This window comes from Ursus americanus, chromosome 2 (assembly GCF_024610735.1).
Source record: "Ursus americanus isolate L20-20 chromosome 2, mUrsAme1.1.p, whole genome shotgun sequence".
In the NCBI taxonomy this organism is placed as follows: Eukaryota; Metazoa; Chordata; class Mammalia; order Carnivora; family Ursidae; genus Ursus; species Ursus americanus.
In genome coordinates this window covers 23,110,511-23,136,468 of record NC_142128.1, presented here as the reverse complement: position 1 = coordinate 23,136,468, position 25,958 = coordinate 23,110,511, and the positions used below count along the sequence as shown (strand labels likewise).

Below are 25,958 nucleotides of genomic sequence, written 5' to 3'. Positions count from 1 at the left end.
AAAGCTGTACATCTTTCTCCATTTTCACTATTCTCATCCTAGCCAAAGCTACGTTTCTCTCTCCTAGAGTACTTCGCCTGTTAACTGGTATCCCTGCTTCTAATCTTGCCCCTCCCCCCTACTAACTACACTATCTTTGTAGATTAAATAAGACCTTGTCAGTCTCCTGCTGAAAACCTCCTGCCTTTCCCTTCCACTTAGAACAAAATCCAGACCTTTTACCACGGCTCCCAAAGCCCCACCTCTGGCCTCCGCCTACCTTTCTGTCTTTTCATACTACCCTCCAGCCACACAGGCTATTCCACAGTTCCTTTAAGAAGCCAACCTCTTACTCTTTGCACTTGCTTTACCCTCGGTCTGGAGTAGCCTTGCCCAAATCTTCACAAGTCAGGACTTAATGATCCTGGTGATCACAGTGAACCTTCCCTGACCATCCTAAGTATCACCGCAGGCCTCCTTCTCTCCCGCCATCAGACAGACTCCCGCATTTAATTCACAAAGCAACACCTGAAATTATCTTTATTTTAAAGACAAAATTTTAACGTGTTTGTCTCTTCCCCACCAGGACGTAAGCTTCCGGAGAGTGGAAACCTTGTCTCGCATGTCCAGTCCAGTACCCCCACTAGGTGTCGACAGTTATTTCCTAAATGGGGAAGTCCTGGAGTTGACCGACGAGGAGGGGGCAATGCTAACACAAGGTGACAAGGACTGTTTGGGGCCCCGAGTCACTTGGCAGATACCCCACCTACCAATCCAGTCTCCCTTTTGCAAGGCTAAAGACTGAGGGGCATTTTGTCACGGAACAGTCATTGACAACGATAACAATATTATTATTATTATTATTGGCCAGAAAGCCAAAAGGCGGCATGGCCTGCCGGAAGAGACCCGGGCGCGGAGCAGGAGCCTGGGCCGGGTGCCGGTCCGGCTCCCCGGCAGCGAGGCGGGCGGCCGAGGAGAGGCCGGCGGAACACAGCGGGGCCCGGGGCGGTCGGGAGGGTCGGAGCTGTGGCCCGGGGCTGCGAGGCAGGTGGCAGAGCCGGAAGAACCGCGCACGGTCGCCGCCGCCCGGGAGCTGGCCCGGCCTCTCCAGTGCCGCGGCTTCGCTTCCGGGTGAGGGGCGGGCAAGCCGAGCAGTTCCGGGGCGGGCGGCGGTTCCGGCTGTGCGGGCCGCGCCGCGGCTGCTGGTCCCGGGCGCGCGGAGGGCGCGAGTGGCGCGCGGGGGCCGAGGGGGCGCGAGGCGGCGGCGCGGGGACTCCGGGCCCCGGCGGCGGCCCATGGGGCGGGAGGCGTGAGGCCGCGGCCTGCCCGGGGCTCGGGGGGTGGGGGGAGCGGGGCGGGGAGATGGATAAACTGACCATCATCTCAGGATGTCTCTTTCTGGCCGCTGATATCTTCGCCATCGCCAGCATCGCCAACCCGGACTGGATCAACACCGGGGAGTCCGCGGGTGAGCGGCGGGCGCGCGGGGCCGGGCGGGGGATTGGCTGAGGGCTGAGGGCGGAGAGGGGAGACCCTGCTGAGGGGAAAACGGGGCTGGAGGGTGCGAGGCGGGGGCTGCCCTGAGGAGGGAGGGGGCGAGAGGCGTCAGGGGCTGCGGGGCCGGGAGCCCGGGGGGCAGAGAGGGGGGAGCCGATGGAGAAGAGGACGCGCGGTCGCGAGGGGGACCCTCAGGCTGAGAGGAGAGGCGCCCCGGGCTGAGCGAAAAGTGGCCGAGGGGCGACGAGACCTGGGATGGGCTGGCGGGTACCGGACGGGGAAGGGAGGGTGGTGGGGAGACAGCCGCCGGACTTGAGGGACCGCGGAGGAACGAGCTTCGTCCTGGATTGGTGGGGGGAGGTGTGAGAAAGTCCAGGTGGGAGACGAAAGAAACCTTGATTTGGAGAAAACTGAGGCGCCTGTGAAGGAATTAGAAACTAGGCGGGGACCCGGGCCCGGAGGGAGGCAGCCTGTGGGGCAGAGCGAGAACCCCCAGAGAGCTGCGTGAGGAGTCAGGTCCGGGCCCCGCGAGGGAGGGAGCTGCAGCCGGGTTCCAGGTGGCCCGACCAGACAGGGTTAATGGTGCTGGGGGAGCTGGTGTGCTGGGTGGGGGCGGGGGTCTCCCTCCCTGCGCCCTCGCCTGTCCCCTGCCCGCTTGGCAGTGTTTAAGACGCATGTGGCTTCCGATTTTCCCTTTGAAGTCTGTGTAGTTATAATTTTGCTTTATTTTAGGCCCGGGAGCTATAATAATACTAATAATAAACTTCGTTTTATGGAGCATCTTTCATTCCAGCGCATCACAAAACGCTTTAGAGATCTTAATAGTAGTTACAAAATTAAATAACACATTAGAGTTGCAGGGAGCCCAGCAGCAGTAGCAGTGCCTGTTGTAATACCACGGAGCTGTAGGCAGCAGAGACAAGGTGGTGCCCTCAGGAGAGAAGTAGGCATCCTTCTGAAGGGTATCCCAGGTGAATGCCCTTGCAGGATTTTTCTCATCTTGGGCTACCACGCACGCACACGCACTCTCCCTCTCCCTCTTTCACACACACACACACACACACACACACACACACACACACACACACACACACACTCACTCACTCAGACCTGTGAGACCAAACCTCTAATTAATGTCACAGCTGTCAGGAGAGCTGATCGGAATAAAGGAATGAGCTTGTTTTCTAACTGCTTGTTCAGTGCAGGTGATGGGAATATTGGGGGTTGGGAATGTCAGACTCCCTCCGTGAATAATTTGTTATAAAAATGTATCACTGTGCTGTCAAAGTTACTTCTTAAGTATTACTTATGGTTCTGTATTTATCCTGCAGTATATTTAGCTCTTAAAAAAAGCAGTTGCTGGGACATTTGTTGCTCCCTCTTCCCTCCCTTCTCTCCTCCATCTAGATCTAGTAACACAAAATCGTGCTGTCAGATTTACGGGTTATTAAAATAACACACTAAAAATTCTCTTTTTTTGCCTTTACAAGTTTAAGCAGAGCTCTTAATTGTAAAACATATATGATTATTTTGATGTGATGGAGCTGCTAATGCTACTGTGGTAAATTTACAATACATAAATGTATCAAATCAACACATTGTACCCCTAATGTACACAATGTTATATGTCAGTTATAGCTCATTTTTAAAAAATTGTAAGGTGAATAAGAAAATGTTTAGGATGGTTTGGAATTTGATGAAACTATGGGCTGTTTTTGAAAATGTTGACAATGTCAATGTTCCTACTAGCTTGTACAGTTATATGTGTGACATCCACTTCATGGTCTGTTGTTTTTATCTTAATTACATGTGCAGTGACTTCTTTCATGAGACTTTCTTTGGAATCTTATATACTTAGGGGTGAAGAGGTTTCACTGTTCTAACAGAGAAGATGTTAAGTGCTTTAAGTGAATCCCAATGTAAATGTCCATGAGAAAGATACACCTTTGATCCTTGAACATGGGTTTGAACTGCATAAGTCCACTTATACATGGATTTTCTTTGATAAGAAATCTTACAGTACTGTAAGAAGAGATCAGATCTTCTTTGATAAGAAGTACAGTACTGTAAATCTATTTTCTTATAATTATCTTTACATTTTCTATTTCCTAGCTTGCTTTATTCTTAGAATACAGTGTATAATGCATATAACCTACAAAACATGTGTTAATCAGCTATTTATGTTATTAGCAAGGCTTCCAGTCAACAGGCTATTAGTAGTTAAGTTTTGGGGGAGTCAAAAATTATGCATGGATTTTCTACTGTGCAGGACAGGAATAACTCCTTCATATCAATAGACAAAGTCTTCAGCTATGAGTTGCTGCAGAGATGGGAGGGACAGAAGTTCAAGGCTTAAAAGAAGTAGAGCATGTTTGAAATAAGTAAATAGTTGGAGAGGAGGCCATGCCAACCGGTGATATAGGAGGATTGTCTAGCAGCATGGAAGCCTCATTGAAGTCAGTGGTCAACAACATAAAGTGTGATAAGCCACCTGCTTTATTGGTCTTCTCTAGTAGTGCTCAACTGCTTTGGTGATACCAGTGCGTGGTGAAAGCCAGTAGAAGGTTTCATTCATGTTTGGGGTTTGCCAACCAAATGCAACAAAATGACAGAGGAGCAAAGATGTTTAACGTATTGGTCAAAATGTTGTAATGATGGCTGATGGATTCTCAGCTGGATAAAAAGTAAAAGTGAATAAAGGAAAGAGCTGATGTATTGGTCAATGAATAGCAGTTGGTATATGGTCAATGGAATAGTGGACCCAATAGAATTGAAGACCTGACTGGGATTGATTGATCCATGAAAGAGTAAGGACAGGGGATTATGAACACAAGGTCCAAAGTGACAGTGGGGATGTGTGGCTAAAATGGGTGTTATTTTTTCTTAACAGTTTATTTTGCCGTCTCAGGAAACCCTTCAATTAAATATTCTGTAACTTGGAAGACGAATAATAGGAAATAGTAGGAAATTTTTCAAAATCATATCTAACCGCTATTTCTTACCTTAACTATGTCAGACAGTAAGCCCCCGAAACTTAAATGAGATGTTCCTTTGTTGACTTGTGCTGTGATAAGATGCACCTGAACTTTGCCTGGTACAGCATTTGTATGCTCAATGTACACGTTTATCTGAGCAGACAGATCTAGTCTTGAGTTTTTTTAAAAAAATTCTGGACAGAATTACACCTTCCAAATCAATGAAACATTTACAGGAAGTTCAAATAAGATGGCAGAGGTGACAGGACTAGCTTTATTCTAAGATCTGCACAGAAGTGACAGCCTCACTGCAAAAAGTCAATGTGTTGGTTCCCTTCAATGCATTAAAAAAAAAGCATATTTTGATGGTGATGTTTTTACTGCAGTTTTCTAAAAGGGCAAAATATATTTTGAAAGTTGAATCCTAGAGCTGAAAGGCTCTGCAGATACAATTGAAAACCACTGCAGTGAACTAGTACGGAAAGTTTCAGGATTCAAATCCAAACTTCGTCACTTATTAGGTCTTTGATTTGGAGCAAGTTACTTAGTCTCTGTCTATACAGTTCTTCCTCTCTAAAATAGGGATATTAATAGTACCCACCTCATTGGATTGTTAGGATGATTGAGTTCGTCCATGTAAAACAGTACCTGACACATAGTAAGTGCTCATTAAAGGTTAGATTTATTGTTGTATTGCTGTTCTAGTTTATAACATGTCAGAATCCCAGTTTTTAAATTGAAGCTCAGAACTTTTTACTATGAGAATGGACACATTTTCTTTACTAGATGTGCTTGGCAATAAGGAAATATCAAGAAAAATATGGCCAGGCTTAGCACAAGTCAAATTCGTCTTCCCTCTTGGCATTGGACTTTCTGCATCACTTCTATACTGTTCTTCCTCATTTAGTCTTTTATCACCATATTCTAGTCTCTCTACTCTTCAGTTTCTACTTGAAGTACTACAGAAGGAAATGAAATTTCCAAAAACAAAAAACTTAATAGGATAACTTCCTAAAATCCTGGCTAATAAACTGTATTATTATAAGGTTGTGGACCATGCTTCATACTGGCAGAATTTTTAGTTAGATTTTATTGTATTGGTGCAAATACAGAGAAAGTACATTCATTTTATTTTCATCTGTATGTGGTAACATTTCCTGAGCTTGCTCTGATAGCTTGTAGGTTATGCACAAACTTTTGAAGATATAATGAAACAGAAGTAGATATTGTATGTTTAAGGAAAGTACATGGGAAGGACCCTTAGTGGTTCCTATTAATAAAAAATATTGAATGGCAGGTGAATATAAGGGCAAAATTTCATAGTTCTTCTGTGTTGGGTCAAATTTCTTCTGGTTACTGGAATTCAATGTCAATAGCAATATCTTTCATTTTATATAGTGCATTACAATTTTTTAAGCAACCTAACATCCATGACTTGATTTGATTTCTTAGGCTTTTTATATTTAGCCAATGTAGAATAGTCATTTCCCATGTCAGTGCTTTGCACATGAGATTTGAGATTCAGTGTTGCAGACTTTCGTCAGGAAAACTCTTCATTGAAGTTTTACTGATATCTTATTTATGCACACCTTTTATTTACTTAATGGAGGTGAAAATTCTTATGTGACTGAAGTTCTTCCCAGATTTCAGAAGAGGGAAAGAAGGAGATTTGGGTTGTAGTCTCAAAGTGATGTCCTTTACTTTGTACAAGTCCCTTAACCTGACTGTCACTGTTTTCTCATCCCTAAAGAGACCAATTTTTGTAGGGGAAAAAAGTTTTTTTAGTTTTATTGAGTTAATTCTAAGAAAGTCAACAATTCAGCAGTGCTGCTTCTGAGAAATCAAAATGATCTAGAGATCCCTTTATTGAATCATCATCCCTTTACAGCAAGGATTTTAGTGACCATTTAGTGTTATGCCATTCTAAATCATCTTAGATAGTTCAGTGTTCTTAACAAAGATTTCCAAATATTTTCCAAAAGTCTCTTCCAGTACATTAAAGAACTCCTCTTTTGTGCCTAATCAAATTTCCCTCTATACAGTTGGTTATCACATTCAGTTTGTAGTCTGTGGTAGTTAGTGTATTTATTCCTGAAAATATTTTCATTCTTGTTCTTTTTTAAATTGTTTAGATTGGATGTTAGAGTGTTTAAGGAGTTATAATAATGAACACACTCTTTCCTGCTTATATTCTGAACTGAGGGGGAAAAAGCATAGGATCCAAAATATTGTTTTATTACTGACAAAGAGGATATTGGAGAATGTGGCTATTATCTGTGGACAAGCATTTTCTCTTACTGGACTGCAAAATTGAACAGACTTAACCATCCGTTCCCAGGCAGGACTGAGGCACCTGCCCTTTAAGGCTTCCAGCATGAAAGAAGAGAGGAAATGAGTGCTCCCTATGGGCAAATTGCTCCCAAGGGCAAAAAGTTGGACCACGTATGCCCAATTTTTTCTCCTAAACAGCTAGTCGATTGAAGTCATTCCTCTGACCTGGGAAGGTTTAAATGAGGGGACACAGATAAGCAAAGAACATTATGCTACATCCCCCTTCCCTCGCCTATCCCCCATGGGGGAGAAGGCCATTTGAAACCTAGGAGATGGCTGACCTTTTGTGGGGAAGAGATTTCTTTTTGCTCAAGTATAAAAACTGGCAGGTGCTTGGGGAAGTGAAAGACTTGAAGAGGATGTCATTTTCTATTCTGCTGCCCACTACCCTCTCCACAGGAAATCCTGGTAAACCTCAGATAGGGGACTGTGGTGCTTGACATCTGTCATGTAGGATCTCCAAGTAGATCCTGGCCTACAAATTGGGGTCCTTGGTTTAAAACATTAAAATTACAAGCCATCCAAGCAGACCTGTTTATTAAATACAAGAAAATTATTAAATAGTGCTTTCCCCCGAATGGTAACAACTTCAGTGTTCACAAAGGTAGGTGCTTTACCATGAAGGAGCTCTGTAACATCAGTTTAAATAAACAAATCAGTCTATCCAGAACTTCATTTTGTTAATCACTTTCGACGTTACTTACTGAAGGACGGAAGTTGGTTCTACCTAAGAGGGCAAAAATCTTGCAGTTGGATTCTCCTTTAGTTTAAGAAGCATTAACAAAATTTCTTCAATGATCTTTTGAGTCTTTTTCCAGTAAATCGCTTTTTAAAAAACAGCTTTATTGAAATACAATTCCCATAACCATAAAATTCACCCATTTAAAGTGTGCATTCAGTGGCTTTTTTTTTTTTTTAAAGATTTTATTTGTTTATGTCGAGAGAGGAACACAAGCAGGGGGAGTGGGAGAGGAAGAAGCAGGCTCATAGAGGAGGAGCCTGACGTGGGGCTTGATCCCACAACGCCGGGATCACGCCCTGAGCCAAAGGCAGACGCTCAACTGCTGTGCCACCCAGGTGCCCCGCATTCAGTGGCTTTTAGTATATTCATAAAGTTGTGCTACCATCACTACAGTCAATTTTAGAACATTTTCAGCACCCCAGAAAGAAACCCCTATCCCTTAGTCATCACCCCTCAACTTTCTGTTCTTAGGCAACCACCAGTTTACTTTCTGTCTCTAAGGATTTGACTATTCTGGACATTTTATATAAATGGAATCATACAATATGTGGTCTTTTGTGATTGGCTTCTTCCGCTTAGCTTAATGTTTTCAAGGCTTATGCATGTTACAGTAAATATTAGTACTTAATTTCTTTTTATTGCCAGATTAATTTATCCATTATTTACCCATTCATCACCTTTCTTTTACTTCAGAGAACAATACTTCTTTAAAATGGGCAAAATGGTACTTTTTTTAACTTGGTTTTTTAAAAAGTGGCATTATCAATATAAATAATACTTGGCAAATAATAAGAACTTTGAGTAAAATTCAAAGACCAGTCTTTTTTATAGTGTTCACAGGACATACTTGAAGCTTGAAATCATTTATGATGCTGTAAATTTCACAGTGTAGGCCAGATTTTCCAATATGAGTATAGATTTCCTGAACAAAGCATTTATTTCCTTTACAACCTTGGTTCCAGAAATCCTCTTTTTACCATTACCAACAGGGATGTAGGCACTTGAGGATGAAAGATATAAGCTAGTAGACCTAAAAGTTTTGGAGAAGGGGAATTTGGGACCAAGAACATGGACAGGAGCCATGAGTAAATGGAAATCACTAAAAGGCAGGAAATTCCAAAAAAGAAATGACAGAGTGATGATGCTGTTGCATTTATTAGACTGACCAAACTTCTTAGATTCTGTCACTTGGCTGTTGGAGCCAAAGCTTTCAAAGCTGGCATAATGTAGTCATGTACATCAGCCCTTTGCTGTTCAGCAGGGTATGACCTACAACAGTGTTATTGTTTAACCCCTTTTCTGATAAATACTAGGTTTGTACTGGAGTTGGAACAGAGTAAAATTAAAATGGTCCCATGGGATTTAGAGTCAGCCATATCTAGATATGATTCCCTTTTTATAAGTTTTCTGATTTGGGGCATGTAATTTGATTTCTTAGCTATAAAATGGGAACAGTGTATTTATTTCAACGGATGGTTGTGAGAAAATAACCTGGCTTATAAGGAATTAGCACATGGTCTAGTACATAGCAAAATGCTCCAGTGTTAGTCATAATTATCATACAAAAAGTCAAAACGTTTTAATTTTTTAATATTTCCCTTTTTATTACCTGTCTTGCTTGCTTACAGCTTGCCTTGTTCTAAAAAGAGACTTAAGGCAACATGCTGTGCCTGTATTTGAATATAACTGAAACCCAGCCAAGTCCAGTCCAGGAAGAAAGACTGTGAAGTCCATTGTAGTGGTGGTATCAACCTAGTGGGACACGTACAAGTGCCAAAACCAAGGCCTGCCTTGGGTTTCTGTGTCTCTGGAACAGATTGAAGTGGCTTTCTGAATGAAAGGTAGCCTAGTGTCATAGAAAGGGCACACGGGTTTTGGAATCAAACCAAAACCAACATGCAGTCAGATGCCAGTCCTGCTATTTACTAGCCGTGTAATTAATTTGAGACATGTTGTAGTTGAGTTTTTTATTAATAAAAATTTTATCATTCAGACTCAATTGATACTTTTTTCAGCCCTTCCAATTATTATGCGGGTTCAGACTCCCAATTTTCTGTTCTTCTATAGGTTAAAGAGTAAGAACTGCAGTACATTGTGAAAATCCTTTAGTTCAGAAGTTTTTTTTTTTTTTTAAGATTTTGTTTATTTATTTATTAGAGTGTGTGAGTGCAAGCTGGGAGAGGGAGAGGGAAAGAATTTCAAGTGGACCCTGTGCTGAGCACTGAGCCCGATGTGGGGTTCGATCTCATGACCCTGAGCTGAAACCAAGAGTCCAACGCTTAACCAACTGAGCCACCCGGCCACCTGCAGGAGTGATTTTTAAAGGAATTTATCTAAGAGCTAGTGATCTATGAACTTTACAGTTGAGTATCAAGAGTCAATTAGTCTCACCTCAAAGGCTGGAAATATGTTTGGAATATACGAGTTGGTTGTTTCTTTATAGAGACCTAGCATATAGTCTAACTGAAAATTTAGTTTTTGTCTATGGAGTAAAATTTCTTCTAGTTGTCTTTAGCTTCTATAATGGAACTGTGAGTTTTTGGTTTTTTTCCATATTTCGTTTTAATGCTTATTTAAGCAGTGGACCATATTACATAATCTTATAGGGGAAATTTAGTCACATAATGAAGTATTACTGTTTATGAAATTGTTATTGTTGGAGTGTAAATAAGAACGTAATCATGCAACTTGAATGGATAATTATTTATATAATGACCTTATTTTATATTCCCTAAATAACCCAGGAGATAAGGTTGTACAGTGACAGCAGTGACAGTATATAGGTATAAATTTCATATTTACAGCTTTTCCTGTCTATGATGATTTATGTAAACATGACATCGTATCTTTTTGGTTGTCAGAATGTTTTATTTTCAAGCTCTGGGGCTACACAATTTTTCCCAAGTGCTTTCTCTAATTCTTTGCCCAACTAGCAGCTGGCTGCTAAAAAGTTTTATACTTGCAACACCTGATCCAATTGATCACAACAGATTAGATATAGTGACTATATTATTTCATTCTTTGTTGGCTACAGACTGATGAAAAAGTAGTATTTAGCAAAGCTATTGTTGAAATACTAGAGAAGTTAAACAATAGCCATGAAAGCACCTAAGAATCTTTGAATACCAAGGTGCCTAAAAGTAAGTATCTGGATCAAAGTCACTTTTCAATAATATACCTGTGCAAACTTTACTTACTATGTATTTTCTCATTAGCTGTAAATTACAGGGAGGAGAATCCTTACCAAATATTCTATGAGCAAGTAGAATGTGATGTTCCTTTGGGATTTATTGCTTTAGAGCTGACGAAATAGAGAAGCATATGGATTCGGGTGTTGCTATCAATGATACATGTATTTATGAGTATATACCAAAAATGTGTAATTTACTTATGTGATGTTTCAATGTATGACTCCAATTTCAAAGCAAAGTGACATTTCTTTGAACTACTCTATTTTTTTTTTTTAATGAGGAGGAAAAGGTTGTACTTTTTTGTATGTCTCTTTATACTAGCTTTGCTATAAATAAAAGGTCACATTTGGCATTTTGACACTTGGCTGTTGTATATATTGAGCAAAAAGGCAGCTGTTGACTTTTAATATAGATCTGTTCAACCAGGGACTATATACTGCTATCATTAGAGATTTAAAGGAGTAAAGATATATGCAGTTGGTTGGGTCAAGTAAGAAAATAGGAGAGCAAAATCACACCGGGTCTCCCCATTTGTGGTTGTATTCACAGTAAGTTACTCACCTGGAACGTCACCGGGTCTACTTTCAGCTATAATAATAGAAGATTTTTTTCAAAAACAGGCCATGTTCCGGTTAGTTCTACCAACCAGACCACTAACTTAAAAGGCAAATATCTCTAAGACCATTTCATTTATAACCATTTCATTTTAAAAGTACCATTCATTTAAATGAAATCTTTAATTTACTATGAGTATTTCTTAGATCTTCCCATAGATATTTCCTATACCACTGGATTTTATTCCAGACAGCTTCACAACAAATGCTTATTGAAGTATGTGTGGTCTGTAAGGAACTGTATTAAATATTCTGAGAGATAGCATTTAAGCGAATGAAAAAGTATTTTATCCTCAAGAAACCTGTGTTCTATTTGGGAAGATAACATTATATGCATAAGAAATGTGTCATATATGTGATGAAACTACTTTCTGCCCAGGTGGTTGAGGGGGAGATGGCATTTGAGCTTAACAGATGATACACTTAATAATGAATATTTAAATAATTACGAAGGTTTGGGCAGTGCTTGTCCTTGAGGGTAAAATGGCATGAGTAAATGCAGGGAAATTTCTCTTCCAGTCCATTTCCAACATTACTGCTAAATTCAGCTTTCTAAAGGATAAATATTATAATAATCACAAATGCTTATATAGCATTTACTTTATGACAGATACTTTTCTAGGTACTTTACATGTATTTATTAATTTAACCTTCACAATATCCATATATAGATGCTGTTATTGACCTTCACAGAGATACAGAGAAGTTATGCAACTTGTCCAGGGTCACACAGCTTATAAGTGAAAGAGCTGAGATTTGAACCCAGGAAGTCTAGCTACAGAATCCTGGCTATTAACCACTTCATGTTCTTGTACCAGAAACCTTCAGTGACTCTTCATCTTCCACAGCATAAGGGCAGGGCATTCAAGTATCTTCACAATATGGCTTTAGCTTATCTTTCCAACTTTAGATCCTACTTTTTTCCCCGGCATGGATCTACATTCTAGCTTCTCTTTATTACTTTCTGTTTCCTAAATGCGATCTGTATTCTCATCTCTAGTCTTTGCTTGTGTTATCTATTCTCGGTATCCTCTCACTCTGCCCAGTCCCTCCCTTATCAGACCTTTCTATCTTCCAAGCATATTTCAAACATCTCTGTAAAAACCTTATTTTGAGCCCCTACCAAAGTAATTCCCCCTCCTAACCCTTTGGTAATACCTTGCACGTTTTTTTCATGGTAGCATGCCTGTATCATGGTTATTTGTGTGTCACTTGCCTGTTTTCTAGTAGAAATCTGGTAGATTTGTTTTTTAAGTTCCCTAAGAATAGGGAATATGATTTATTGATCTCTGTACCTTAGGTAGCACTCAGTCCAACCTTGCATGTGGCAAGAAAGAGGAGGTGTTATGGTTGACGTTAAGATTTTGAACCTAAAGTAAGGAAGAGAATTGCAAACTTGGGAGAGTGAGCTGATTTATGGGCAAACATAATGAGTTTGGTTTAGACATGTTATATTTGAAGTCAGAATAGAATATCCAAGTAGAAATGGACTAGACTCAAGAGAGAGTAATATTTGACATTCCTTATCTCATTTTTACAAGTATGATACTTATACACATCGATCAAATTATTGTTTAGTAGCTGCATAGCCACAGAATGCAGTCTTTTTTTTTTTTTTTGCATATATGAATTGGTTTCCATTTTGAAAGTAAGTCCCAGCTGCTGTATAATCATTCCCAACTTTGATTAAAAAAATATTCTAAGATGAGGGGCACCTGGGTGGTCAGTTGGTTAAGCGTCCGACTCTTAATTTTGGCTCAGGTCATGATCTCAGGGTCATGAGATCAAGGCCCACATCAGGCTCTGTTCTGTTCGTGGGGCCTGCTTAGGATTCTCTCCGCCACCTCCCCCGCCTCCACTCTCTTGAGCTCGTGCTTTCTCTCTCTTTCTCAAATAAATAAATAATATAGAAAGATATAGTTTATATATATATATAACTATATGTATGTATATATATATATGTATACATATATATGTATGTAATAAGATGAAAGTTAATTTGTAGGTTGAATGGTTGGTTCTCTGGATCAATACAGGAGTTAGATTACTAGGTTAGCCCATAAGACCATATTGTAACTGAAATATTTACTTCTGTAACAAAAAAATAGTATAAAGCAATACAGTTGCACTGCTAATAGCATTTTTTAAAAGATAAAAAGGACTAAGAAAAGGAAGTTTATTTCTCTGATCCTTTAATTTGCCAATTTGACTTTAAAGCTTATGACATTCCAATAGTCAATGGTATTGTAATAGTGTTGTGTGGGGACAGATGGGAGCTACACTTGTGGTGAGCTCAGCATAATGTATAGACTTGCTGAATCACAATGTTGTACATCTGAAACTACCGTAACATTGTGTACCAGCTGTACTTCAATTTAAAAAAAAGCTTGTGACATTCCTTCTGTGTGATTATAGGTGCTCCACTGAGATTCTTTTTACATTTGTCAACAATATTTTGTGTCATTTTTTGACTTCCAAACTGCCTCTTAGAGGAGGACGAGAGAATTTGCGGAAAATATATGTTTAAGGGATTGCCTCAATGGAATAGCCTGAGATAGAGTTAAATCAGTGGAGACCAAGAAGGTGTGTATGAGTGCATGAAAGTGCATGTAGTATGTGTGGTGTGTTACGGTGGGGAATGGACTGGGGGAGAAGAGGAATTTGTAATGGATGAATGATCTCTCTCATGAGGGAACAAGGTGATACAGAAGAGGTTGGATCCAGTGTTCCTTATTCAGTGGAAAGCCCCTTTAGTCTGGGCTAGGATGGTTACTGTTTGTTGAGGGGGTCCTATGATGGACAGAATAAGGAGAAAAACAATATTTTATATGCCAGTTAGGGTATAAGATGGTGCAAAATATTTTTTTTTAAGATTTTATTTATTTATTTGACAGAGATAGAGACAGCCAGCGAGAGAGGGAACACAAGCAGGGGGAGTGGGAGAGGAAGAAGCAGGCGCCTAGCGGAGGAGCCTGATGTGGGGCTCGATCCCACAACGCCAGGATCACGCCCTGAGCCGAAGGCAGACGCTTAACCGCTGTGCCACCCAGCGCCCCAAGATGGTGCAAAATATTTTTAACTTGAAGAGTGCCTCTCTTTTTTTAAGATTTTATTAAGAAAATCATAGTGAAAATAGAATGGGGATTGACATCAGAACTCCGTTCAAGTTCTAGCTCTGCCATTTACGAGCTGTGTGGCTTTGGGCATGTTACTTGGCCTCTGTAGGATTTAGTTTCCTCATCTATAAGTGGGGATAATACCTCTTACCTTGCAAGGTGGCTTTAAGAACTAAAGTTGATGTATCTGAAGCATCTACCACAGTATAGACATTTATAGTAGCTATTTTTGTTAAGCAACTAAATGGATTAATTACATTGGATACATAGAATATAATGCAATGGATTCTTTACCTATCATACAGTCATCAAAAGCAGTCTGATTTTTTTAAAACTAGGATATAACACTGTGTTAGACCTGGTTCCCCATTTCATTTTTAACATACATGTTGTGCTGTGCTCCTGATACTTACTTGGATTGCTACCTTCCTCCATTAAGAGAAAAGCGTACCAGATAGCCTATCCGAATGTTTATATGAAAGTGCTGTTCTACATGTCAAAGGTAATATGTTTTGGGGGAATTCCCAGTGATGATGACAGCTTATACTAAGCCATTAACATTCTATTCTTACTCTATTCTATTCTTACTCTAGCTAACATTTGCTAAGTGGGTTATGGGTGGTAGTCTGTGGCCTTAGAGTAGATCTCCCGCCAACTGGCTAAGTATATAAAGCAGGACCTTGACCTCATTAGTTGAAGTCAGTAACCAAGTTAGATAAAAAGTTCTAAAAGTAAATCATGGTTGATGATCACAGGTAGCCTATAAGATCATTTGTTGAAGTCCTATCCATTTGCTTATTATGAAATGTGAGTAACCGTATTTCATTATCTTGAAGATAAAATAATTTCGGAGTTTAAATTTTTAAAAAATCATTAATTAAATCATTTAAAAATATAACAATAAATCTTACTTTAAACAGATGTATACAGTCATGTATCAGCATGTTAGATCACCTTTAGGACTCCCGCTCTAGCTAAGATTTAGTGGGTTAGGATCAGAAGAAAAACAACTCTTGGGACACCTGGATGGCTCAGTCGGTTAAGCGTCCGACTCTTAATTTTGACTCAGGTCATGATCTCAGGGTCATGAGATCGAGCCCCATGTTGGGCTCTGCGCTCAGCGGGAGGTTTGTTTGAGATTCTCTCCATCCCCCTTGCCCCTCCACTCCCCCCCCAACTCTCTCTCAAATAAATCTTTTTTAAAAAAGAAGACAAACAACTCTTATATGTTGAAATGTCTCTGGTGTAGGAATAGCCCTGGAGCTTTAGAGGACTATTATCTACCTATTTACCACCCATTAGGTAACTATCATCCAGTAACCATTCAGAATCCCACAGTAGCTAGTAAGATGTCTGCTTTAAATAGACCGCCCTCTATTTAAGATGTGATAGCCCTTTATTGTGAGTATCTTCACAGTTGTCAGGATAGTTGGGTATATTATAGGTTTTCCTACTGTGCTGCTTTTTTTTTTTCTTCTATAAATTGTTGGCTAGTTTTTTGTTCTCTCTGTTAGCCTAGAGTTAACTAAAGTGTTGTATCCCTTATACATTCCCTCCTCCTGCCTTCTGCCCTCCCTGTTTATGAGCTTGTTGTAGCAAATTCCCAACTTGACCATTCAGGCAGTTCATACGCAGATTAAAAAAAGTCCGGGGTGCAGATGTCAGCAGCTCTTCAAGATGGTCAGGGAACTGATGCATTCCCACTGATTTTTCTTATATCCCACTTAGATACCACACACAGCCCTCATGTTGTGCTCAGCTCCTATTTCTCTCAGCCTGGGGTTTTACTGAGTTCTGTTTTTTTGTGGGGTTTTTGTTTGTTTGTTTTTGTTTTTTAGAAGAATTCACCCACTTCTCTAATGAGAAAGAGGGCTGTCTTTTGGCTATATTGTTATAGGCTGTAGTGGCATTTACTCCTTTTGTGTGAACCTGTTCTTTTATATATTCCAGAAATTCTTTAGCAATTCTGTTTTTTGTTGATATCCTTGTCATTTTCCCATGCTAGTAGAGAATTTTTTAAAAATATATACATTATCTTGTCTTTTCAGTGGGATTTGGAGAAGGAAAGAGTAAATTGATTCACTTTACCTCCCAGTGGCATTTAATAAATATTCATTGAATGAGAGAAATCGGTGGATGGCTAGTGCAGTTGAGTTGGTCTAAATATTTACAGATATTTATAATAGATTTAATCCATATTGGCTTTATTATCTTTTAAAATTTTTGTTAGTAATGGGAAAGTTATGACACAATAATCTTCCTAAGGTCACGTATTTTTTTAAAAGATTTTATTTGAGAGAGAGAAGAGCACGAGCAGGGGGAAGGGGCAGAGGGAGAGGGAGAAGGAGGCTCCGTGCTCAGCGGGGAGGACCCTGGGAACATGACCTTAGCCGAAGGCAGACGCTTAACCAACTGAGCCACCCAGGTGCCCAGGCCGCATTTTTTTATACAAGCCAGAAAAGGTTTAAATTCTGTAGTCCCCATATGGCAGGAACATAGGTGTGATTAGTTTGAATGCAGGGGTCATTATAGTTAAGTGGCTAATAGCACAGACTCTGGAGTCTGGATTCACGTTCTATTTATGCCACTTACTAGCAGCCTGGTCTTGGCCAACATACTTCAGAGATCTGTTTGAAGATTAAAGTATTCATGTACATAAAACACTTAAAGTGCTTGGCACATAGCAGTGTAAGCATCAACTAAAATTAATGGGACTAACTTTTGAAGAATCTTAGCTATAATCTTTTCAGTAGCCATAGACAGCTATCTTAAAATTGATTATAAATGCTATGTAGTTTTAAGATGTACATGTAAATGTTACCATACTAGAATATACATTGTAGCGCATGGACAAATGGCCAGAATTTCTGCCTTATATAATGAATAGAACCACTACTATAATGAAGTAGGAAGAGTACTCTTTGCTTGAACCATGCTTAGTTTTACATATTCAAAAAATTAAGAATGATGGACAGAAAGCAAATCCTAATATTGAATACAAATTGAAACCAATGAGCCTAACTATATCAAATTGATCATGTAACTACCAAGAGAAAAAGAAGTAACTTTTGAACATAGAGTTCTGACTGTGCTCCCTTAATGGGAGATAGCCTAAAGACAAAAAGAACAGCAAATACTGAATTTAGTAGGTAGCAAGCCCTCTATAATAGCTCTTCCCAAGAAATGTTATTCCCACGTTGCTGATGAAGAAGCATATTCAAAGAGGGAAATGATTTGCCTGGCATCATTTAATTAGGTGGTAGAGCTGGATTGAAAAGTCTGTGTTCTGTTCATTATATTACACCACTTTATTAATGTTTGTGATGTGCTGTTCAAATGAGTTCCTGTGCTACCATCCTGGTTTCATTAGTACCTACCTCCCTTTCTTTTATTGGCATCATCTGTAATTATTAGTCAGAACCACATTTTCAAGAGCTCCCCAACCTCTTGAATCTCCTTTGCTTCAAGAATTTCATTCCATGCAATCATGCCTACCTTTTTGAAATCTGCCTTCCTAAATCAAAGGGTATGTGACTCTTCCCACCCTTTATGAATTCTAAGATGACCTGATAGATTTTCCTTTTGATTCTCATTCCTCCTACTTGATCAATAACTAGTTTCCTGAAGTATAGCTAGTGTCAAAGTCATGATTATTTACAGATATTGTCTGTATTCATAACCAAGGCTGGAACTTGTACATGAGAGAGGTGCACTCTTAAAGACATTAATCTGTTTGTAATTTAAGACATCATACGGTGACTTGGTGAGACACAAAGGGGGAGAGTAGTAAAGAATGCCATCATTGGACCTGCATTGTTTACATGAGAGATAGTAGAACAAGTATTACTTTTTAAATTGTGGTTTTGAAATGATTCATTCATTAGAGAGGGCAAATAAAAATAGCAATGAAACAAAGACATGATAACTGGTCGTTAAATGAACTCCATGTCCTTTGAAAAGGGCATGATGAAGGGGGAAAATATTTAGATATCGTGAGTGCACAAGCAGCTATTTGAGATTTTGCTGAGTAGAAATGATGGGAAGAATCAAACTGTACAAAGATTTAGTTGAATCTCCTTTAAAGTACTGTGTGTAGTAAATCTCCAAACTTATTTTTAAAATTACAGCATTTGAAGAACCTCTTCTTGAATTAGCAGCATCAAAATGGAATTCTTTTTTAAATCACTCCTGAACTATCTTTAAAATGTGTGACTTTAAAAATTTGATTTCATATAATATACCAGAGAAATTGTCCAGAAGATTGAGGACCAGAATTTTGATAAAACTTTTTTAAAAAGTAAGGTTGGCAATCAGATTAATTTGAAAGAATGCTTTTAATCAGAATTAAGAATATAAAATAGTACTAATCGTTTACTAGATTAACTGAATTTCTTAATACCTGGAGAAAATTATTGTAGTATTTCCTATCCAAAATAGCTGTTTGTGGGCAATGTGCCACTTGTCTGTGGAAGTCAGTGTTTATGAGACCTCACTGTTGATGTTTCTAAGGTTTTAACTCTCTGGACAAACATTCAAGAAAAATCAAACTCTTCTACAAAAATATTCCTAAATAGTAAACTTTGAGCACAGCTGCCGAGTCAAACCTGGTTCATATTCTAACTCCAGCTTTTTCTAGCTGGCACCTAGTCGTTTGCCTGCAATGCAAGTTTCCTCACTGGATTGTTTTGAGAATTAAATGAGCATATGTAAAGCACCGAACACCATGACTGGCACTAGGTGAGCACCCAAAATATAGTGGCAGCTATTATTTACCTTATCACCTCCAGATTATGAGTGATGGAGAAAGAAAATTTATTATGTGTCCCTTATTTTAGTGTCAAGGTTTTGAAGTAGAATTTAAGATAAAACGAGATTTTTCTGAATCCAAACACTTGAGATTCTGTTTGGGAAGTGAGAAAGAAAGCTGCCAAATACCTACTCTGCAGTGGCAAGAAGATTGAATTTCTAATTTGTTTCCTATTCCCTAGTCCTTGCCTTCACTTCCTCTGCCTCAGTGTGAACATTGCTCTATTGCTTTGGAGACTCTTGCCTGACAGAAACAGAGAACAATCTCTAGGAGTTTTATTATAGCTAGCTAACTATAACCTTTTGGAAGAATATCTGGATGCAGTTTCAATCTTTAAAGTCTGTAATTTTTTAGGTCATTAAATTCCTATAGTTTAAATTATTGGTTTTAGTTCTTTTCCTAGGTTGTGCCCATCCATTTTAAGAGCTGCATATCTTTTATTCAGAAAGTATAAAGTATGTCATTGACATCAATAGAAAATCATCATTATCAGTTAAACTGTTGGAGTTTTCCTTTCTTATTTGCAAGTTTTCAGAATATAATTATTACGCTGAACATATCCATGCATATACATATACACACATACATACAAATGTAATTATCCTTTATGTGACTACTCAGTTGCACTAAATAGTAGAAGTTATGATATTTGCTTGATTGCAATCATTTTGGCAATATCATGGATAGGCAGCTGGACCCTGGAATTTAAAAAAAGAAAATTGTATCATCAGAAGCGTGTTAATTCATACTGAATATCTGAAGGGTCTTTTAAACTTACTTCTAAAATAGCTGCTTCTTTCTTAATTTGCCTTTTACTATATTTACCCTCTTCAGGAATTGTTGTGTATAATGTACTCAGTCACATTTCCTTTAATTTTCTCTTTCTAAAACTTTATTTACCTAAAGGTGATAGATGTTACGTATTTCATGTTCTGTATTTATACTCCACTTAGCATTCCCCCACTACTGTATATGTGAATGAGTAGATATGATCAGAGCATTGTTTCCTTTACCATTTTTGCAGTGTTCATATTTTTGTCATAAAAGGCAGACTGTTTAATGTACATTCCTAGCATTTTAAATCCCTTCAAGTTCGAAAGTACTCTTTCTCTAAGCTGTTAGATATATGTATGATTCATACATGAAACAGGTTGCCTGTTGTTCTTTATTAATTGAGTTGACATTTACAGTCTTCTGGCCTTATCTGTCTAGGGAGAAAATCTAACATACTATAATGTCATATACATTATCATAGATCTTATGGTTTGAGAAATTCTCTTTTCTTCATTCTCCTTTCCTTTTTAAAGCTTCTACCTCTCCTTTCATTGTATCACGAAAATGTGGTTTGGCAATCAGTTGACTTGGGACTTTAGACAATTAAATCATCTGGACAGAAAATGCTATTATTGCATTTTTTTTAAAAGATTTTATTTATTCATTTGACAGAGAGACAGCCAGCGAGAGAGGGAACACAGCAGGGGAGTGGGAGAGGAAGAAGCAAGCTCCCAGCGGAGGAGCCTGACTGTAGGACTCGATCCCGGAATGCCGGAATGCCGGGATCACGCCCTGAGCGGAACGCAGACGCTTAATGACTGCGCTACCCAGGCGCCCCTATTGCATTCTTAACAGCTTTTCAGGAGTTATTTGGACCTCTTGTGGAAATTTCTAAGAGAGAGAGGGGGGAGACAAAGGGAGGGAGGGAGGGAGGGAGGGAGGGAGGGAGGGAGGAAGGAAGGAAGGAAGGAAGGAAGGAAGGAAGGAAGGAAGGAAGGAAGGAAATTTCTAAAAGACTTTTTTCAGATTCCTCCCCCCATAAACCTATGTTTCTTCATACTGCCCCCCAGATTCTGAAAGTTTCCTAGCAAAATATGAAGTTATTATTTGTTGTTATTTCCTGCTCTAGATAGAATCTATAGTGTGTAGTCTACCTTCAGTCTGATTCAGAATTGATAAGGGAGAATGCACTGAGCCCTAGTACTCTCTTGGGTCTTTTATTTTGCAGACTTGCCTATGGATAGATATTCATTGGGATTCAGAACCTACAATACATCACTGCAAGAAAATTCAAGTACAAAGTATTTGAAAATCAAAACTATTATTATCTGGTCAGGTTAAACATGTCTGCACAAAGCTTAACCAGAGAAGGCAGGTCACTATTTTTCTTTTTTTTTTTTTTTTCTTTTTTTTTTTTTTTTTTTTTAAAGATTTTATTTATTTATGTGACAGAGAGACAGCCAGCGAGAGAGGGAACACAGCAGGGGGAGTGGGAGAGGAAGAAGCAGGCTCATAGCGGAAGAGCCTGATGTGGGACTCGATCCCGGATCGCCAGGATCACGCCCTGAGCCGAAGGCAGACGCTTTAACGACTGCGCTACCCAGGCGCCCCAGGTCACTATTTTTCTATTTGAAAATTTGCTTAGAGTGTCTGAACATGAAGTGCTTCGTGCTTATTTCTAGGCAAATTATGCATCAGTGCTTTTTTTCTTTACAATGAAATATTTCCAGTAGCTTGAGACTTTTTTCCTCAAGTATTCTTTTGAGCTGGCAGGTGATCACAGAAGTGATTCTGACTTAAAGTTAGTTTAGCCTACCCTTTGAGAAGTATTTATTTTGGGGTGCCTGGGTGGCTCAGTCAGTTAAGCGACTGCCTTGGGTGCAGGTCATCCCCAGAGTCCTGGGATCAGCCCCACCTTGGGCTCCCTGCTCTCTGGGGAGCCTGCTTCTCCCTCTTCCTCTGCCTGCTGCTCCCACTGCTTGTGCTCTCTCTCTCTCCTTTTGTCAAATAAATAAATCTTTTTTTTTAAAGATTTTATTTATTTATTTGACAGAGAGAGAGACAGCCAGCGAGAGACTGAACACAAGTAGGGGGAGTGGGAAAGGAAGAAGCAGGCTCCCAGCAGAGCAGGGAGCCCAATGCGGGGCTCTATCCCAGAATCCTGGGATCAGGCCCTGAGCCGAAGGCAGACGCTTAATGACTGAGCCACCCAAGCGCCCCTTTTTTTCAAAAAGTATTTTTTACCCACTCTAAGGCAAGATGCCCTAAATAAAACCTAGTTTTAGGGGTGCCTGGGCAGCTCAGTGATTGAGCATCTGACTCTTTATTTCAGCTCAGGTGTTGATCTCAGAGTCGTGAGATCAAGGCCTATATTGGGGCTTCATGCTCAGCCTGGAGTCTGAGATTCTCTCCCCCTCTGCCCCTCCTGACACCCACCCCACCTGACTACTCTCGAGTGCTCTCTCTTTTTAAAATACATAAACAAAATATTTATTTTTAAAAAATTACCCAGTTTTAGTGAGAGCTACAGATTATTAAACAGTTAATTGGAATTCAGTAAGGAAAACTAAAATAGTAGTAAGCATGTTGCTGTGGGAGCACATCAGAGTGCCTTTAATTCAGGCTTGGAAGGTTAGAAAGGACCACAGGAAGAATGAATGACCTCTAAGCTGAGATCTAAAGAACAAATAGGAATTGGCCAAAGAAGGGAAGGATGTCAAAATGGTCCAGGTAGAAGGAAAAGCAGGTTTTACATAGGGAACCTGAAAGCTTAGTGTGCCTGATGACAGTAGTTTAAGGGGAGGAGTAACATTAGATGCCTCTGGATAGGGAAACAGGGACTAGATCATGGAGAGCTTATTTTTTCATCTCCCTTCTCCCCCCGCTGCTCCCTGTTTTGTTTTGTTTTTTTTTTTAACACATTTATTGGTATATAAGTCACATGCCATATAGTTTATCCCTAAAGTGTACAATTCACTTTTAGTGTATTCTCAAAGTTGTGCAATAACCATCACCATGGTCAGTTTTAGAACATTTTCATCACTTCAGAAAGTAACCCGGTGTACCCTTTAGCTATCACCCCCCAACTTTCCCAGCACTAAGCAACTACTAATTTACTCTGTCTCTGTATACTTACCTATTCTGCACGTTTCATGTAAATAGAATCATATAACATGTAGTCTTTTGTGACTGGCTTCTTTCACTAAATGTTTTCAAGGTTCATGCTGTACCACGTATCAGTACTTCATTTCTTTTTATTGATAAATAATAATCCATTGTATGGCTAAACTTCATTTTGTTCATCAATTGGTGGACATTTGGGTTGTTTCTGCCTTTTGTAACCTATGCATTATAGTATGAACATTCATGTACACATTTTTGTGTGGATGTATGTTTCCATTTCTCTTGCATTTCTAGGAGTGAAATTGCTGGATCATAAACTTAGTTTTTGGTGAAATTGACATGCTGTCTTCCAAAGTGGTTGCACCATTTAACTTTCCAACCAGCAATGTATGAAGATTCCAGTTTCTCTACATCCTCATCAGCACTTGTTATACCTGTGTTTTTCATTATAGCCATCCTAGTGGATGTGAATAGTTTCTCATTGTGGCTTTGATTTGCATTTTCCTGATGACTAATAATGTTGAGCATCTTTTATATGCTTTTGGTCATTTTGATATCTTCTTTGGAGAAAGGTCTGTCTGATCCTCTGCCCATTTTTAAATTGAATTGTCTTTCTGTTGTTAAGTTGTAAGAGATAAGTCATTTTCAGACATGATTGGCAAATATTTTCTCCCAGCCTTTTCATTTTCTTTATGGTATCATTTGATGTGCAAAAATTTTAAATCTGAAGCCCAGTTTATTGTTTCTTTTGTTGTTTGTGCTTTTGGTGTCATATCTAGGAAATGATTGCCTAATTCAGTGGGGTGAAGATTTTTTCCTAAGCTTTCTTCTAGGGGTTTTAGCTCTTCATTTAGATCTCTTGCCTATTTTGAGTAAATTTTTGTATATGGTATGAAGTAAAGGTCCAAATTCATTCTTTTACATGTAAATATCCAGTTGTCCCTCTACCACTTGTTGAAAAGACTATTATTTCCCCCATGAAATAATCTTGACCCCCTTGTTGAAAATCAATTGGCCATAAATATGAGGTTTATTTTTGGACTCTAAATTCTGTTGCATTGATCTATAGGTTTGTGGAAGGGAAAAAAAAAATTCTACAGTTCTATGATTAAGTCTCAGTCTTTTAGTGAATGTGTGCCCCTGGGCTGTGACCTTCCCCCCTACAAGTGTTTCTCAGTCACCCCTACCCTCCTTGGATGAGACATGAAGGATAAAGAATTCCTGGAGTTGGCTATTTCCCTTTCTCCAGCTCTGTTAGGCTCTGGTAAAACCCTAGTCGGTTAGGCTCTGGTAAAATAGTTTCTTTTGAGACCAAGCCTCATTGAGAACAGGATGCTCTGGGCTTATCTCAAAAGAGCTGTTTTTGCATTTTTCCTGCCAGATGCACAAGGGAATTGTTCTCCTGTCTTCACCATGAGAGCTGTAGGACTTCTGTAGGTAAAACTCGTAAAAGTGTGGGAGATTCCCTAGGACTTCCCCCGAGAATTTTTAACTCAAACTTAACCACACTGAACCTCCAAGAATTTATCCGTTTACAGTTTAGGTCTTCCTACCCTGGTACTTGTTCCCATGGAATTGTCTAGGTTTCTGCTCCAGTAAGTTGTGATTCTCTGTATTGGCCTGTTTGTCCCTCCAACTTTGGAGGCAGTGGTTTGCCGTGTCCTCAGTTCTTTGATGGCTCTAAGAAGAGTTGTTGATACTCAGTTTGTTCAGCATCTTTCTTGCTTTGTGGGCAAGAATAACAACTTCTTAGCTCCTTACGTTGCTGGACCAGAAACCAGAAGCTCCCACTTATTTTGCTAGATTTATTTTTGGGTGTTTTATTCTTTTTGCTATTATTGTAAAATCATTACCATCTTAATTTTCAGATTGCTCATCACTAGTGTATGGAAATTCAATTTTTGCATATCGATGATATCCTGCAAGGTTTTTTTTTTTTTTTTTAAGATTTTACTTATTTATTTGACACAGAGAGAGAGCACAAGCAGGGAGAGTAGCAGGCAGAGGGAGAGGGAGAAGCATGCTCCCCGGTGAGCAGTGAGCCCGATGCAGGGCTCAATCCCAGGACTCTAGGATTGTGATGAGCTGAAGGCAGATGCTTAACTGTTTGAGCCACCCAGGTGCCCCAATATCCTGCAACCTTTTAAAAGTAATTTATTCTAATAGTGTTTTAGTGGATTATTTTTCCTGCCTAATTGCCTTCGCTAGAACTTTTGGAACAATGTTGAATACAAGTGACAAAAGCAGATACCCTTGTCTTATTCCTGATCTTAGGGGGAAAGCATTCTCCATTTTTCTCCATTAAGTATGGTAGCTGTGGGTTTTTTGTATATACTGTTTATCTAGTTGAGGAATGTCATTTCTGTTCCTAGCCACAATGGTAAAATTTTTGCAAAACTGTAGTATAATGTCACAAAGGGTGTTGACACTGAAGCATTCCATAGATCTTAGATTTCCTTATTTGTACTTGTGTTTATGTATTAATAAGTTCTGTGCATTTTTGTCACCTGTGTAGCTTTGTTTGTTCGCTGTCACAGTCAGGTTCAGATATCCAACTTGCACATGTCCGTAGTTTATTTCTTTTTATTGTTGAGTAATACTCTGTGGTATAAATATACCAGAATTTGTTTAACCATTCACCTGCTGATGTACGTCTGAGCTGATTCCAGTTTTGTTTTTTGTTTTTTAGATTTAATTTATTTATTTGTCAGAGAACACAAGCAGGGGGATCGGCAGGCAGAGGGAGAAGCAGGCTCCCTGCTGAGCAGGGAGCCTGATGCAGAGCTCAATTCCAGGACCCTGAGATCAT

At 39.4% G+C, this 25,958-nt stretch overlaps 1 protein-coding gene and 1 long non-coding RNA gene across 3 annotated transcripts in view; both read left to right on the top strand.

Annotated features, from left to right (window-relative positions):
- Nucleotides 1-1,288: 1,288 nt before the first annotated feature.
- The window catches only part of MOSMO (modulator of smoothened), a 65,121-nt gene continuing 40,451 nt past the window's right edge, over nt 1,289-25,958 (top strand). The window contains exon 1 of one of the 2 annotated variants that reach the window (XM_087869896.1): nt 1,289-1,447. In XM_087869896.1, the coding sequence (XP_087726022.1) occupies nt 1,342-1,447 (106 nt within the window). In that variant the 5' untranslated portion in view covers nt 1,289-1,341. The remainder of the gene's footprint in view (nt 1,448-25,958) is intronic. The other variant, XM_045776490.2, reaches the window with a different exon arrangement.
- On the top strand, nt 20,990-25,095 carry LOC148110511 (uncharacterized). Its single transcript, XR_015727723.1, has 2 exons — nt 20,990-21,401; nt 21,640-25,095. It is a non-coding gene; the product is annotated as an uncharacterized LOC148110511 (long non-coding RNA).